Here is a 17862-nt window from a genome sequence, read left to right as displayed (position 1 = left end):
ATCTTATACAGAGTTTGCCAAGCCAGGCTCTCACTCCTGCCTAGACTTCTGGTCTGTAGAGGCAAGGGAAAGATTCTCTTCTAACATGATTGCATGTAGCTCTAGCAGTCAACTTACAGATACTTGTGGAGGTAAGCACTATCTAATTTATGAGTTACAGATGTAGTTAGAAGTGCTGTGTTTGAGCCTAACGTTATGTTGGAGTAAAATGAATAACTATGCTGCCCGTTCAGTGAGAAACGAGAACCTGTGTTTATTAAAGTGCTTCGTGAACTCTACTGACAGATGCAAATATTACTTATTATTAAGATCTGAATTTAGTTGAAACAAGCTGGATTATAATGAAATACAGTAGAGCTGTGTTGGTACCCACACCAGGATTCTAGCGCGGCGAAGTGATTTTCTTACAGGGACATAGTAAGAACCCTAATTTCACTCTCTGTATTTTACTCGGTATATCTCAGTTAAGAGCCTTTATGCCTCCTCAGACCTTTATTCTTCCTGTAGCATCACTTCCCCATGCCTCCTGTCCCAGAGATAGCGGGGAAGACCCTGGGGGAGAAGGGGAAGTGAAAAACCCTCACTCCCCAGATGAAGTTCCCGGTGGCGTGTAGCTCTCCTGGACAGCCACACTGCAGCAACGACGTCTGGAGGACTGTGCCCCCACCACACACAGAAGTGTTGCAGAGTATGCTTTTCAAAGAGTATGCCTTCCCATCCCTGGGGTGTCTGCCCTGTCATCAGCGGCTATAGCGCCCTCCTAATTATATCTAAGATACAGTCTGAAAGACATTTGGGAAAATGAATCCATGCCGGGCACACACGTACAACACAGTATACAAAGGGGGTACCATACCATAACCCTGCGGTTCTAAGAGCCTGCTATTTGGAGAGCGATGGTTAAGCTAAGGGGTATTTCCCTTCCCTTCCCTGTGGAGGGTCCACTGAGGTCTGGATCCCAGAATGGCTCGCCCTGGTCTGGGTGTCTGAGGCACCCCGTGAGAAGACAGAAGCTAACCTGCCCAGGAAGAGGGGCTCCTCATCCCACCCAGATGTTCATCCCACTTCAGCACTCTGGTTTTCCTGAGCTTTTCCAATGAAAAACCAAAGGACTTTCAAAAGAAAATCCTTTGGTTTTCATTGCTGCTGGGATAATCCACTGATTGATAGGTTGTTGCTTTCCCCTCATCCAGAAAGAAAGCATCTGGAACACCATTCCAGGTCAGGCATTTTTTTTGCGTTTGGGAAAATGCTCTGCTCTTGGCAATTGTCAGTGGCTGGAAAGGAGCTACAGCTAATATCAGTCAGGAAGAGGAAGAAAAAGAGCACATAGAGGGTATGTGGGCTTCGGAATTCCTCAGCTCTGCCCCAGCTATTGCATTAATTCCTTCCCTGATCCAACTGCAAATCAATCCATTTTCAAAAATAGAGTGTTATAGGCATTTATATTTTCCAACTGACCCATCTCACACTCATCACTAATAAACATGCAGCAGAACATAGTAAGATGCCACAGTCCTACTGAAAGAGGTGGAAGACTTCTGACAAATCCCTTGGTGATTCTGGACTGCAGGATCTGACAGGTCCCCTTGGCTTGTGGGGTTTCTGTGGCTCAGGATGGAGACAAAATCCCTCATTTCAAAAGATGAAGGGAGGCAGCCCAGAATATGGGAGGCCGCAGAAGCCCTTTCCAATTCCTGGTTTGGGATAGCTTGAGCTATCCTGCAGATGAATGGGCTCTCACTTTCAGGCAAACAAACATCTACCAGACAACCAAGAAGGCTCAGGGTGCAAACCCTCCTTTCTCAAATCGTAGAACATCACAACTTGAGGCTGTATAGTCTGGGTTAGCATAATGTGCACTGGTTTGAGAAGATCTTAGGATAGAAATGGTAATAATGGCCAAGATTTGGGGCCAATCTTTCAGGGTCATTCAGAGCAAAGACAATGAGTTAATCTCTGTCTACCGCAAAGAGACACGGAACAGCTGGTGCCCATCAACCTGTTTCCACAGGAAGAAATAAGAGGATTCATAGGACCCCCTACCACATATCCTGGATTGCCACAATAGGGGAAAAATCCTCTTGAAAGTATTAGGGTGGGAACCACTTGAATGTACTGGGAAAGAATTTAAAGGGAGATGGGTTAGAAGGGGATGTCCCCGTTCACTTTCGTATGGAGAGTCGTCTGAGGGCTCAGTGGCCTCAGTGAACATACCCACTAAGGAGACACTCCTCTTTGACTATTCTAGCCTGTCCTAGTTGTAGTCTAGATAATGACATTTATAGACCATTTGTCTACAAGTATATATTTGTAGACCATGGCGGGGGGGGTGACCAAGCTTTATTCTAAAAGCTTCTCAAGATACATGGGAGAGGATCTTAACCAGTCCCAGACTCAAAACATCTATAAAACCACTTCAAATATAGCAAAACTTCCCCAAAAAGGCCCAAGTAGAAATGGAAGAAATTCTCCAAATGAACAACATGAAGTCATCTCAACTTGACTCTGACATTTCTGAATGTTGCTCACTTCCTTAGCCTGGATTTGAACTGATCACCTTCCCCAATCACTTAATACATTTTTCAGCCTCATGCTTTCTCGGCTCAGAACCAGTGCAGAAAACATCTTCTGGACTCTTTAGCTTCTAAACAGGAAACCGTAGAGTTCGCCTATCCGAACTGTCACACATCTGAACTCTGTATGCGTAAGTTCACTTGTAACACCTGTAACATCTATGAGAAACGGACCATTCCACCTATGGCAAATCAGATGGCATCTCTCCGTGCAATTCAAAACCTCTTTCAATTCTGAGTCCCGACAGATCAGGTCTGAGATAGGAACCTTGACTCTGGATTCATCAGAGCAGAGTAATAGCCACTACCTGGGAGTTGAGAAGACACAGTAAGTCCTGCTTTTGGCCATAATTCCTTCACTCTGGAATGCCTCCTCAAATAAAAGACCCATAGCCATGCTCTCTGTAATGCCAAGCTCAAGGCCATCCTCCTCATAGAAAGGCTGTTTCACCTTCTTTGTGTTTTGACAACTGTTCTACCAAAATCACTGAGAAATCCCCATCATGCTTTGAAATCAACATGGCCCCCAGGTAGGGTTCAGTCTACTGGGGGAACCACAAAGCGTAATCTCAGAGAGTTTATCTCCTCTCTGAGCCACGTCCTCCATCTGTGAATGGACGTCGTGGTGCATTCTGACTGCTTTATAAGGCAGTAGTGAGGTTGATGTGAGGGTTACTGGTTACCAGTCAGCAACCAAATGAGTGTCAGTTATTGATGCTTTAAAGGTAGCATTGCCTTCTCTCTATCCCAGATGGGGTCACCACACTAAAGCCCATGGAGTACATGTGTCAGAACTCCCCCTGAGGTAAGCATCTGGAGCCCCCATACACTATGTAAGCAGATCAGAGATTCTGAGAGGTTAACTAGCGGGGTGAGAAGAACGAGCAAGTGCACACGCGCACACACACACACACACACTATACTCTCACTTGGAGACAAAACACAAAGTCAGGATGCACTGCCCATATCCAGATTATGCCACAATATTTTAATCCCAGGTGAGTATCCCTCACCTCTAAGAGACCAGATCTTGGGGCACACAAACCCTTTCAATATTCATTTGAACAAAACGAATGAAAATCTAACTCTGGAATGGTACTGTCCAATAAAAACATAATGAGCCAAAGATGAGCCATTTTAACTTTTATAGTAGCCATATTAAAAAAGTGAAAAGAGGGGCAATTCATTTTTATATATTTAATCCAACATACTAAAATAGTACCATTCCAGTGTGTAATCAACTTAAAGATTAATGAAATATTTTACGTAATTTTTGTCCTAAGGTTTCAAAATCGAGTATGTATTTTATACTTATAGCTCATCTCGGTTTGGACCAGCCATATTTCAAGGGCCCTATAGCCAAATGTGGTTATTGGCCACATATACTATATGGTTATACTGCAAAGCACAGCTCTAGAAAAACCTATCCTGTGTTCTCCTTACCACTGAAGGGGGAAAGATTCCTGATTGATCAGCTCTGTAGTTCCTAAAGAATTAGGAGTTACCTGGGAGAACTTGTAAGAATGCAGATTTTCAGGCTCCCTCTCCAGACCTATAAATCAGAATCTCGGGCAGGGACACGGAAAGAGGAAATGGATTCTGCATTTTTAGTAAGTTCTGCAGGTGATTTTCATGCCCTCTAATGTCTGATAACTGCTGTTCTATTTTTTTAATTCAAATTCTGCACTGATAGAGCTCTCCCTCACTCAGGCTAATTCAGAACTATCTGGATATCTTTAATTTTTATAAGTAAACTCATAGAGAAATTTTATTTTTATAAGGTATCACTATTGCCTGTAACAAGCTTTGAACTATGCCTAGTGCACAGCAAGCTCTCAGTAAATGTTATATTTTTACTAAGTTCCTTTGTTTGTATGTTCCCTGAACACCTGCACTCTTCTATTATAATACACATCACATTTTATTGAAACAGACCAATTAACTACAAATCAATTTGCTGCATGACGACTTTGCTGGATAATCAAATCACCAAAATGTAAGGAAGACAATTAGATGAAGTTTGCCGAAGGATCAATTAGGGGAATGGCCCATTTGGAAACCTCTAAATATTATCTGAGGCTGTGTGGATGTGCGAGTGTGTGTTTATGTGCCTGTTTGTGCAACATACATGCGCAGGTTGGGCGGGGATAGAAAGATGGAAGAGGGTGATGACACCCCACGTGGCCATGAACTTGCTTCTAATAATTACTTCATAAAGTATATAGCAGCCCGTTCACAGGGGATTGTTTTAATGGCTTTGGCCATTCATTTGGCCAGGGCTTTTTTGCGGACCCCCACCCTTACCTAGTGTCCAGTACTCATAGAGAACTGGGAGTGTGTCCCCAGGTTGGAGTCCCATGCCTCTGAGACAGTGCCTGGCCCAGTGGAGGAGGCCAGACTTGCTGCCAGACAGAGACCCAGCCTCCACCTGCACCCCATAAACACACAAGCATGCATACACACTCTCTTGAGCAGGCGGCAGCTGGGATTCAGCAGCCAAAACCGCTAGTTCAAAGTTTCTGGTAGTTTTTAGGGGATGGCTTATCCATTTTTAGCCACTGATTTTCAGCAAAAGAAAGATTTTTGGAGAACTGACCCGGAACACACATTGCTTGTTTAACCCTGTCTCCCAGAATACACAGAATGCCCCCCAGCAAGGCAGCTGCTTCCCGTCATCACCCTGTCCCTGCACCTAGACTAGTCCCCAGCACGTCAGAGTATTCAACACACACCTGCTGCAGGAAGGGGACGCACCAAGTCAAATCAATACCCAGTGGAATAGTCATGTGGAGAGCTGTTTAGTTCCCTTAGGGCCCCTCAACATTTTAACAACTATGCTCCCCAACTCACTAGTTTTTTAGGAGCAAGATTAGCACAGCTGAAGAGAGCAGGAGGACTCCATCTGGAGGCAAAGGTCAATGGTCCAAGGTCAAAATACAAGGAGCACGTGGGGGCAGTGTGGTCTAGTGGAAAGAACTTTGTCATCAGACGGACTCCATTGGGATTGGGACCAAGTTACCAAAGTCCTCTGAGCCTGAGCATTTTTTTTTTCTTTTTTTAACCTCTAAGAGGAGGAGCAGGATAACAACTATCTCACTGAGCTGATGTGATAAATCTTATGTGCATATATGCACACACACACGTATATGCAGGTACCTATGTATATGTAAAATTTATCAAGCTTGCTAGCACAGAGAATTTGCTCAAAAATGACAGGAAGTTATTGTCACACCCTGGAGAACTCAGCGAAGCCCGTTTGAGGGACAAGGACTGCAGGGATGGAGGGCTCCCGCCTCATGGCGACAAGAAGTCTTAGCACTCCATGGAAATAACTGACGTGCTCCTGGAACAAGAGGGAGAGAGTGGACATTTAACACGGACCGAACCTCATCCACTTCTAATCTGCCGGCCTATCCTGTTTGTTCTCCGGTCAAAATACAGCCCAAAGCCAACCACCTTTTTGGCTCTTCCAGCACCATCGTCCTAACCCAGGCCCCTGCCACCCCTCCCTGGACTGCTGTAAGAGACTCCCAACTAGTGCTCCTTCTCCTGCTCTTGTCCTTTGGCGATCTGTTCTCCACAATGCCGTCTAACTCATCATTAAAATGATAAGGCAGATCACAGCTGACCCTCCAGTGCCTTCCTACCACACTTAAATCTTGAGTGCTTTCAAATTCTCCAAGTCCTCATTTGTCCTGAGCCCTGGTGGTCTTCCTGATTTGATCTTGAAAACTCTTGCCTTGTACTCATAGCCTGTGGCCTTGCTGCACATCCTGCTGAGCCTGGCCACCTCAGGCATGCCTCAACCACATGGCATTTGCACTTGCTGCTTATTCAGCCTGAAATGCTTACGATTCCACAGTGCCGTACCTGGCTCACACCCTCACTTGATTCAGGTCCCTCCCTGCTCAAACGTCACCCCCTCAGAGAGGTCCTCTCTGCTCACTGAACCTAAAGTAACATTGCATCCTATTTTCTATCCGGCCCTCTGCTCTTTGATCATTATAGCTGTTGTATAACTTGCCATGCAAGTTTATCACATGCCTTTGCATCTACACGTTGGGTGTCTGGTCTCCACTAGAAGGGAGGCTCTTTGAAGGGAGGCTTCTCCTGGCTTATTGAATGCTATGTCCTGAGGGCTCAGAACACTTGCTGATACACAGTGATGACTCACTACATATTAATGAACTGAAATGAATTTCTAGCTGTTCTGCCAAAATCACTAACTTGGCTTTTCAACCTTCATTCGAGTATAAGACCCATATTCTCCTTCTACTACAATCACTAGCCCATCCTGGAAAAGCTCCAGTGAGTCACAGTGGCAGGGAGACCTCGAGTCTGAGAAGGGGAAATCACCTTGTCCCTTTTGCCATCTCTTGCAGGATCTAACTCATGAAAGGTTCTTGATGGTACAGAATGAGAACCCCCATGCATGCTGGGGGTTCAGTGCTGCAAAGAGCAGTTACCAGAGACACCCACATGAACACTTTGTCTTTCAGGAGCAACCAAACCAAACGCAAAACCAAACAACGAATACCAGTGCTGGAGACACTATTGAATAAGAAAACAAATACAGTCTCACAAAGTGCACATACGAACGAGAAAAGTTTCTTCTCCGCGGCTAGCAAAAGCAGAGTCGACATTTTGGCATCCTCTCCAAAAGACCCAAGTAAAAATCGTCACTTTTCCTCTGGGGACAGGAAGAAAGGGTCCTTCAGTGCCACAGATCCTATTGTCTGGCGATTTTCATCTCACATCTTTACCCCGTGCCACTGACAAAACTGGCCAGATCTGCCTGACAGGCAGCTGTGTAAGAATAATACGCCCTTATAAGAATTGCAGTTCTAAAATCCATTGAGCCCTCAAAACTGAGATTTTAAGTGTCTCATTGATTTCTTTCTTCACTTAAAAAGAGAGAAGTTGTCTTTTGTCGAACACTGAAATCCAGGAGATACCAGGATTCAAGAGACCTGCCCTAAGGAGTGTTGTTCTGCACGCGGGGATGGTGTTGGTTAGAATAGGGGTGCCCCGGGTTCTCCCAGGCGCTAAGAGACTTCGTCGAAACCATGAATCACAACCTTTGCTGACCGACCGATTCTGATTTTCCATATTCACTCTATGAGGAGGGAGGACTGGCTGGGAGATAATTTGACATTTGATTGATATGGGTATCTCCTTTTTCATGCTTGGTTCAAAATTAAGAGTTCAAATTGAACCTTATGAAGCATACAACGTATTATTAATATGGCCATCAAAGCAACAGGGATATCTCTCTCAATTTGAAATCTGATCAGTAGCAATTCATTAAGAATCTACTAAGCAGCTGTCCTAAATCAGGTAAGGTGGGTGAAAACACGCGCTCTACCCAGGCAAACTTTCATTATCTGTGGCCTCTTTTAGGAACAGTGAGTGTGGACCACTTGCTTACAAGGCAGGGTTTGTTAAGTCACGGGATGAAATCAATGTCTACCTCTTAAAGCTGCAACTTCGCTGTGTTTGAGCTATGATGTCAAAATATAACCTAAGATACACTGGGACATGCAGACATTTTAAACGAGAGGTGGAGGCGATAGAAGGCAGCATGTCCACCAATGGCATCTATTCACATTTTAAGCCAACATCCCTCCCCACCCTGGTCAGTTACCCCTTCAGATGCATGCTCCCTTTCCTAGGTTTTGAAGATGTCAAATGTCTCTTGCATCCCAGGAACATTCCCTGCCACCCCCAGCTACACAACTATCCACCTTCTACTATTAAGTATTAGTGAAGTGTTAGGGATGTCACCACCTCTCACAGGGAGAAACCGATGTTTGAGGCTAGGAGTTGAGGAAGGAAAATAGGGGAGCCCTTATCCAAGGGGTTTTATAGAAATGGAGTAAGCTGTCGCTTTAAAATATAAGCATGCATACTTCCTGAACTCCCAAGGTAAGACTTTCAGCCATTAAAAATATGGAGACCGATTCTATCAATGAAACCGGCCCTTCCTTTTGCTGGAGACATGTTCCTAGCAAACTGTCCTTCCTTTAGTTCCTTCTCACCAGAGACTCAGTAGGGAGTGAAGCGTTAGCAAACAAGCCTTCATTTACTGCTCCACTGATAAAATGTGATTGGTAGCAGATGAAGTTCTATCTGCAAGGCTCTGTGTAATGTAGGCTTTTGAAGGTCATTTCATACTCAACTACATGTTCATGAGCTGTACAGTCCTCCCTTGTTGGCTAGAAGCAACATATTGGTAAGATTCCCTAGTAATTGTTTTGGTCAAAGTTCAAGCTTAAAAGCAACAAAACAAAACAACCCCAAACTCAAAACAAAAAAAAACAAAACCAAAAAACCCCGAATCTGTTGGCACTCACCTATCTTGACATTTAATCAAGTAATTCCATGCTAATGAAAGTCCAAACATAACTGTTCTGAACCACATCAAAGCAAAAAGACAGGCGTTATTTTGACGGACACATCATGTAACTGTGCAATTTACATTTGCCAATGCCCTGATTCCAAAAGCAGAAGACTTTGTCTCTCTAAATCCTGCTACTTGTAATAGGTTTTAAAAGAAAGGAGATGGAGGATCTTTGATTAATAGAATGAAGATCCCCTTCTCATGAGACAGAGATAATTATATTCTCCAATGCCTCTAGCTTTCTGAATTCAGTCTTTTATAACCAGTCATTCAATAAAGATCCCAAATAATTCATATATACATCTGTGTGAACCCAGGCAAAATACGTCAAAAAACATACAAGTCACACGTATGTGTCCTTAATCTCCCCCGTTCAGCATTTTAACATAAGAGCACTGCTTATACCGTGATCATATTGTGGCTTCATTCAACATAGTCTTACTTTTCTAGATCATGTATCATTAAGACTGGAAATAAAATATCCAAGTTAGCAAAATGCCTAGTATCTTTTTAGACAGCGGAGCCTGAAGGCTTCAGCTATACTCCAAAGATATATGGACTTTGTTTCTGTTTTGCCTTTTTTTTTTTTTAAACTCAACTTTCTAGAGTGACCAACTGCAGCATGTGAAGGAAAAAAAAAAAGAGAGAGAGAGAGAGAGAGAATACTGAGCTTTGGATGGATGCATCAAGAAGTAGCAATGTTTGTTACCTGCAGAGGTGTTACAAGAAATTTCATCTGCTGCAACGAAGACGAACTGATTTCTGGAAGAGAAGATAAAATTCACAATACTGCTCGCTCAGGGGGAAATGTGCTCTCTGCCAACTGGGTGAATGTATCAGATGCGGGGAGGGAGGGGTGCTTCGTTCGAATGGATGTTGCAAGGAAATGTGTGGATAAATCTCAGACCTTGAGAGTTTAGAAAGATTGTGAAACAGGCATGCGGGGACCTCGCCAACGGAATCATGGTGATGTGAGAACGGGGACCATGTACACACTGTTGCACCGTCATATTAATACTAAGTGTTACCAGAACGTCATGCCAGGGGATGTTGCTAAGGCTAGGGCAGTTCAAACTGTGCTTGGATTTCTGCGCTAAACGGAGACTACATTTAAAGAAAATACGGACGGTCTGTTGGGGAAAAGGGGATACTAGCTATGAAAATCATAAAATTCCAGACTCTTTATTATTGTGGTATAATATCAAAAAAATTTTTCTTTAAAAGGAAAGAAAAAGAAATGCTGTCATTTCAGAAGAGAATGTTATATGGTATCATGTTATGGATAATTTCCTCACCAAAATAGGCTGGCTACATAAAGAAGGTAAGAGCACTCATCTATTGGAATAAATCCTATCTTATCAAATTATTTTTAATGATGCCGTATTTAAAAGAAAATTAAAATGGAAAATGCCATTTTACTTTGATTTAGTAAATCCAGAAAGATGATAAAACTCTCTTAAGATGTTTCCAACTGTGGCATTTGCACAATGAAATGTGTTCTAATTCAGACCTACTGTTTATTTCTCCAGAAATAAGAACGTCTGTGGGAGGCAGATTATAAAAATGCCCCCAGTGAGATTGGCTAGGCTCTTAAATGTCTCAAAATCGGCAGTAGAGAGTCTTCTGGTTCTCATGTGTTAGATTTTACTGTGCATATGAATCATTAAGAAGAAGCAAGATAAATGCATTTTTTGGGTCTTAGTTTGATGGGTCTTGTCAAATGTTTTAATGCTTCCAAAAGTATCTAGTGATTGAGCATTTCTTAAAACATCTTAAGAAAGTTTTACTGTTGCAAGACGTACACCCTGGAATATAAACAGAGCTACCATTGGAAAATTCACTAGAATTTAGCATCCAGTTGAACATTCTAGCCATTTCCACACCAATGAAACCTAAACAAAATTATACATGCTCTGAGAATAGTATTCCGTATGTTTCTCTTCCACGTAACAAAAGGCAGCCAAGTTCATTTATCACCTCTCTTAAAAGACTAGAAGTTAGTGTTCCGGGATTTCTGCTGTCTTTTTGCTTGGACATAGACTTTCTGAGCCCCACCAACATCTGGCTTCAAATTTCTGAGGTTTGAGGAGCAGTACAATTAATATCCCTGAACATGAAGATGTTTGGGGTGAATATGTGTTTTGACTTATTTACCTTTGACTTACTCAAGGGGCAGTAAGATATGGACACCCCAATTACATGTATGAGATTGTTGGATGGGCCAAACAAGCACTTGGAAGGACTGTTTATAGTATGCCCACAAGGAGAACACTACCATAACCAAGAGTGGCCACCTGGTTTATCCAGAGGGGCAGGGTCTTTGGTATAGCCATTCTCCTATTTATGGGACGGGCCTCATTAGTTAAGTAGTTCTATCCAGTACAGACCCTATAGTCCTAGAAGACTCTGGCACCTTGCATCCCACTTCTGCATTTTCCCTAAGGAACTGTCCCACCTGCTAGACATTAGGAAAACCATGAGAGGCAACCAACAGAAGTAAAATGATGATTGAATGAACAGGGAAAACTTGTAAGAATGCAACCTACAAGTATGTTTATAAAGATACTAGACCTTTAATTTAATTGTACCAGAATTTTAGGAAATATGATGGTTGTCCTTCACAGCACTCTTCCTTGGGACATGATACACTAACTCTGAAAAATAATGCTACCATTTCTCCATTCCCTTCTTACTCCTCTCTCTCTCTCTTTCTTGGATAACCTATATATTTTGAATTTTTTTAGAGAGTCTTTGTGATTCCTGAGCAAAGTTCTGAACAAAGGGGATGACTCAAAGAGTTGGCTTAGAAGTTGGCCGACTGTCAAATCAAATGTATGTCAAAGCATAAAGTTATCACCAATAATGATATTGTATGGGAGAGGCCATGGCCTTTGCAGCAGAGTGCAAAAAAGGAATTATTAAAGAGTATTTACAAAAAATAGTAGCCATTTGGATGTATCAATTCTATACTGATTTTTTTTTTTAATTCCACATAAACATCCAGAAGATTTCCCTAACATTTCAGAAAACTGCCTTTCTATGGAGCTCGTTAATTCCATGGAGTCAACTGGCATGATCAGCCCTTGCCCCACTATGCTACCCTTTCACCAACTGATTATGAGTACGGTGAACAGGAAATGCCTGCAAATTATTGCCTGGGGAGGGATGTCAGGCCAACGTGGCCCACATGTGAAGCCAACAGAGGAATCTGGGTAGAGTTATAAGGGGCAGGTTTCATGGCGATGTCTCTGTCCACTATGTTATAACATTTTTATATACGGTCTGTTTCTCCCCACTTGACCTTTAAGACAAACGATCTATCTTAGCCCATAAATGGATCATATGTGACCCTCTCTGTGGAATCATTTACCCCAAATGACCAGAGAGGTATGATCAAAGAGATTAATGATGTAGCTGGGAAGTCAGCTCTCCCCAAGCAAGGTCAGGACAAACTGAATGCCCACAGCAGTGCAGGTACACTCTGGACAGCGGGCTCACCTTTCAGAGCAGAGAGGAGGCTGGTACGGGGCCTGACCCCTTATGGCAATCCTAGTCTGCTCTGCACTCTCAACATAGACTGAAGAATTTAAACTTCAAAAGCAGTTGCACTCGACTTTCAGCAAACTGGTTGTAGATGCTGAAGTCTGGCCAAGGAGATCTCAGCCTTGGCTGCACATGGTAAAAACACCTGGTGCCCTTCTAAAATTCCCAGTGACCAGGCTGCACCTGAGATCAGTTAAATGGGAATCTCTGTGGGTGGGTCTCGGACACTAGCAGTTTCTAAAGAGCTCCAGGCGTACAAGCCAAGGGTGAGGGCCACTTGTCTAGCTGAATGCTTCTCACCTGCCTGCTCCCTAGACTTATAAGGAGAGGTTAAAATAATGTGAATGCCGAGGCCCTTCTCCTATGGTCCTAGACTAACTGGTGTGGAGCAGGGTGTGGAATGAGGTAGTTTAGGAGATGCTCGGCAGCTGAGTCTTCTATCAGCCACAGCTGAGAAGCACTGGGTATGGCACAAATACAGAGTGGAAAGGGAGCTGAATTACTGAATTTTTTGCAGCTTTTGCTTCTTTTGTAACTTCCATTTTGTCACCCACCATGCTAGCCTCTTAGGCAACCTGCTGAGGATGTAACCACAGACACACCATACATGGCCCAGGAATGGTCCCTCTTAGTTTCTGGAGGCCTTCTGAGAGAATGGATGTTAAACCTCATTTTTGAAAGCGAAGCTGGTCTACAGTGGCCACGATGTCATGCTCTCTGTATCTGCTTCCTCCCCTGTTCCTCTTCTTTCATCACCTCCCATGGGCAAACCCAAGAGCATCTTTGCTAGGTCTTTCCACTTTCCTTCTGAGTCTACATCTAATTCTCTTTACCAGTTTTTTTCATCTGGAATTTTTTTTTTTTTCCGAGCCCTCTACTGCAGAATTTCTCAAACTTCCCTGAAGACAAGAATTAGCTAGAATGCTTGTTAAAAATATATAGATGTCTGGGTTTCAGCCCTGACCGCCTGAATCAGAACCTCCAGGAGAGAGGTCTGATCCTCTATACATTTGGCAAGAACCAAGGCCTGGTTATTGACCAGCTCTGGGGCCCCCATTCGCACTGTCCTAAGTGGCTGGTGTTCCTGAAGAGAATCATGGTCCCAGGTAATTCGTACCATGGGGAAATTTGGGAACACTGCCGAGAAATCTCCGGCAAGTTCATTCCCATTTTCATTTCAGAGCCCCAACTTTTCCCAGGAAGACTGTTTGACAGGGGGAGGCTTTGTGGGAGGAGGGAGGATTACTAATTTAAGAAAAATAATGAAATGGTTGATGACTGAGCACAAGGGAGAAGGCTACGTTTGTCTTGAGTCTTTGCAATGTTGATGCCAAGAAGCCACTGGCCTAATGTCAATGGAGTATTTATCCATGACAGGTGGCTGCCAAGCCTTGTATCTATGCATTAAATGATTTAATTTTCCTGACCACGCCTCTTCCTATCCCAGTTTTTACAGACGAAGAGGCAGAGGCATAGCAGGTCAGGGAACACGCACAAGCTGGTAAGTGGTGGTGAAATCTGAACATGGTTGGGTTGGCTCAAGACCTGACTCTTATTCACTCGCTAAGATTGGGCTCAAGGGCGCCCTTGTAGGGGTACTGAGTCAGCAGTGGAGGGTCACGTCTCTACGGAGGGACTTCCTGATACTGTCCTGAACCTTCTATTCCTCCCAGACGAAACAATACAGTATTTGGATTCCCCTTGGAGTATGACGTTAATTGAGGCTTGAGAGAGATAATTATATTCTGCTTTAACAACTTGGAATGTGGAATGGCATGGGCCATGGTCTTTCTCTCTTTTCATTCTATTACCAGACTTCATTATGTTTTACAACGGTTTTCACAGACCAACCATCTAGACTCTGAATCTGACTCAGCTGGTGGTACATTTAAATTAGTCCTGTGACCTGCCATGTCATCCTTCTATCCCACTTTTCTTCTTAGGCTAAATCTCATCTCTCTGCAATTTTCTTTCTTCTAAAAATTACCCACAGCTGAATTCTAAGAGAGAAATTAAAATAGTAGCCAGCCAGTATTGCTGGAGGGAATGTGAGAAGCTGGGTTTCAAGAGAGAATAAAACTTGTGGCACAGGAAGGGGGGAGAGAAGGGAGGATAGACGGGGAATATTCTCCCATCAGAGAATGCCGGTTTTAAGTTTCACTGTTAAATATGCTGGTGGCTTCTCATTCTTTGGCCTCTTAATTCTCTTATGTCACTATTGTTACACAAAACTCGGGGTGGACATCACTCAGGGCAAGTTTCTTCTTGTAGCCAATGCTATGAGTAATCAATCTAGCACGCACGTGCACACACACACAAACACACACACACAATGTGTTTAAAACCCCCAAGGCTAGCTAGTAAAAAAAAAATCCCTAGAGCCTTAGAAGTTTTCTTCTCCTATGGTAGATTGCAGTCAAGATGCCCTAAGAGGATAGTGGCACAAAATCAAATTAATCCTATCTGTAGGTTCTGGGGCACCTGCTGGTTATAAGGCAGAGTTTCTCAACACTGACTGCCTATTACAAATCAGCTACTAGATAGATAGATAGATAGATAGATAGATAGATAGATAGATAGATAGATAGATAGATAGATATAGATTTTTTTTTTTAATGAAATACTAATGACCAGGTCCACTTCCCAGTCTTTTAAGTCAGAATCTTGGAGAGTGGTTCCCAGGCCTGGGTATTCCCAGAAAACCATTCCGGTGATCCTAACATGCCAGCCAGCACCGAGAACTCACGTTTGACTGTATGAATATTTCTTTGAACTTATGTTCCCTACCTCTGCAGGAAAGAGAGCTGTGTCCTCTGGTTTTTCAATTAAACTGCACTGGTGTTGACTGCCATAGTTTTTAATTATTAATACTTTAATTTTTGAAAATTGTATTATAATAATTATATCTATTGTTTAATATATTACTTACACTTAATTTTTTATAACTGTGCTTACCAGGATGCTTCCCTTTGGACATGGGGGATTAAGGCAGAAATGCACACTAATCGGGGATTCTTGCGGTTCATATTAAGAAGTTGCTGGAAGGGTCATATGGAATTCCGCCATGAATGTTTTCTGAATAGTTAAACATAACATGCAGAAGTAAGGTGCTTCTATTAAAATTGTTCTTGCTGACTTTACTAAATAGTTTACTCATTTTGCTCTTTGAATCCTCAGATGGTTAATGAGGGTTTGCTACCTGCCAAGCATCCAGCTAAGCCATAAGGATAGGACGTTGTGCTCCTGGCCTTTAAATCACTGTGGAACATCTTTACTGGGCTTGGCTGCCTGGAAGCTCATAACCTAATTTATATTTCAGTTTTACTGCCTAGAAAGCGGGACTTATTTACTTGGGATCAGTATTTTAATTCCCTCTTCCCTTCCCCACTCAGTTCTAAAACTCGAGGATTATAAAAAGCCCATTCAAATTTATAGTTTCCCCTGCCCTGTGGTTATTTCTATTTCTATTTTAGTTTTGAATTACGTGCACTTCAAGAGGCTGTGGCGAACTGTAGGATGACATGGGGTGTAAACAAACAAACCAGCAAGCAAACAAACGTACAGACTATAGAATCCTCTGAAAGGATCTCTCCTGATCCTTTTTATCTCACATCCTTTAACATACATGTAAAAACATTTCATTTAACCTCAGTTGCTATTGCTAACATTATGTACATTAAAAAAAATAAAGTTTAATTGGGAAAGGAGAGAAGTGCTCTGAATCTATCCCTGATTTGAATATTTGAATACTTCCATCCAAACTTCTGGGTTTCAGAAATTCAAATCCAAGTACATCTCCACTCCCTGGAGACTTTGGGAGCAGTCCACTTCCGTAATTTTCATTTTTTCAACCTTGAACAATCTCCATGGTTCCCACTACTTTTTTTTCTCAGCTAAAAAGAGAACTAATGGTAAATCTGGAAGCCCTGCCCTGTCGCCTTCCTGGGCCTCAGTTTCTTCATCTGGAAAATGGGAACAAAAATAGCACAGCGTCCCTTAGATATTGTGTGTGTGTGTGTGTATGTGTGTATTTTGATGAGAACATGAATGTGAAAAGACTTTATTTGGGGGGAAATCGCCATTTATTTTTTTGGCTGTGTGTACTCATGAAGGATAGTCATCTTCTCTCCTCAGAGAGAGAAGGCATTTGTGTTTTTAAGTGCGGGGCTTCCAGGGTTTTAGGCCAAGATGGGGGGAGTCAAGAGCTTTTTGAGGTTACAGGTCCTATCAAAGGTAGGCGGGGGCCTCCCAGAACACAAAATCTCACCTCAGCTTTGGTTGGGCAGGATGAAGAGGGGCACAGAGGAACCCTCATGAGAATGAGTTTCTGATGCACAGTTAGAAATGGGTCTGGCCAGTTGTAGGAACGGCTACATGTGTTCTCTTGGGGAAGCAGCTCTTGTATAGGGGAAAGGAATCCCGGGCTTAAGGAGGTCGGTGTGGGGGTGGGAGCATAGGGTGTCCAGGCTGAGGCTCTGGAGGCCAGAGAGGCCACACTGAGGTCTGTGCCCACCTATGAGTTAAATGCAAAATGAAGTTAGTGTGATGGTGGAAAGGTCCAGAACCTTACAGATCCGCAGGGGATTCTGATAACCCACAACCACCCCAGACAATGGACTTCTCGCCAGTGGCAATGGGAAAAGAGCAACACAGGCAGATTTGGTGTGACTTTTTGAAAAGTAATTCTCTGTAGAGCAACTGGTTGTACAGAAATCTAAGTAGTGGAGGTGTAGAGGCTGGGTTTATGTGGGGAGAATGGGTCATTTTTTCCTACGATGTATCCCTGAGCTCCTCCACAGACAGGAAAGAGCAGGTTGAATGGAAAGACAGGCTGTTTGAGCTCATGATTCCCAGTTGCTTCTTGAAGGTGTAGAATCTGATACAACAGGACTGGGGTGGGCTTAAGATTCTGCATTGCTCACAGGCTCCCGGGGAGGCCAACTGGGTTGGTCTGAGAACCATACTTTGCAGAGCAAGGTTCTCAGGACCCTCACAATGAACCGCCCAATCTTGAAATTTCAGAACAGACTCAGGCAATCACTCTTTTCCTGTCCTTTGTTTGTTCTAAGTTTGAGATGGAGAAATTGAAGAAATTAATACAAAGAATAGCAGAGAAGCAATCTATCATTCTGGGAAAGCTGTGGGGCTGACAGTGTCCAGGACACGGGTTTAACATGCCCCCACGCCCACCCCCTGAGCTCACAGTCCACTAACTAGAAGTAGCCTGCACACTCTCTAACTATGCAGAAATGGTGAGGAAAATAAGCCCCTCGTCTTTGAATGCAATCTAAAGTTTCAGATGACAAAAGTGGACCACGAACAGAGTCAGGGATTGAGGGGATG

The 17862-nt window shown here is 43.2% G+C and overlaps 1 protein-coding gene across 8 annotated transcripts in view; it reads right to left on the bottom strand.

The window, feature by feature from the left end:
* Nucleotides 1-17862, bottom strand: part of RBFOX1 (RNA binding fox-1 homolog 1) — a 335670-nt gene that overhangs the window by 8739 nt on the left and 309069 nt on the right. For 4 of the 8 annotated variants that reach the window (XM_045874920.3, XM_045874917.3, XM_045874915.3 and 1 more), the window contains one exon: nt 9686-9738. The exons of the other annotated variants lie outside the window; for them this stretch is intronic. In XM_045874920.3, the coding sequence (XP_045730876.1) occupies nt 9686-9738 (53 nt within the window). The remainder of the gene's footprint in view (nt 1-9685; nt 9739-17862) is intronic. 8 annotated transcript variants of the gene reach the window in all.

This window comes from Mirounga angustirostris, unplaced genomic scaffold (genome assembly GCF_029215605.1).
Source record: "Mirounga angustirostris isolate CCGP_5_RB_7025 unplaced genomic scaffold, mMirAng1.0.hap1 SCAF_5, whole genome shotgun sequence".
NCBI classification, from domain to species: domain Eukaryota; kingdom Metazoa; phylum Chordata; class Mammalia; order Carnivora; family Phocidae; genus Mirounga; species Mirounga angustirostris.
Note: the sequence above shows the minus strand (reverse complement) of the source record. Positions and strands in the feature narration are given on the sequence as shown.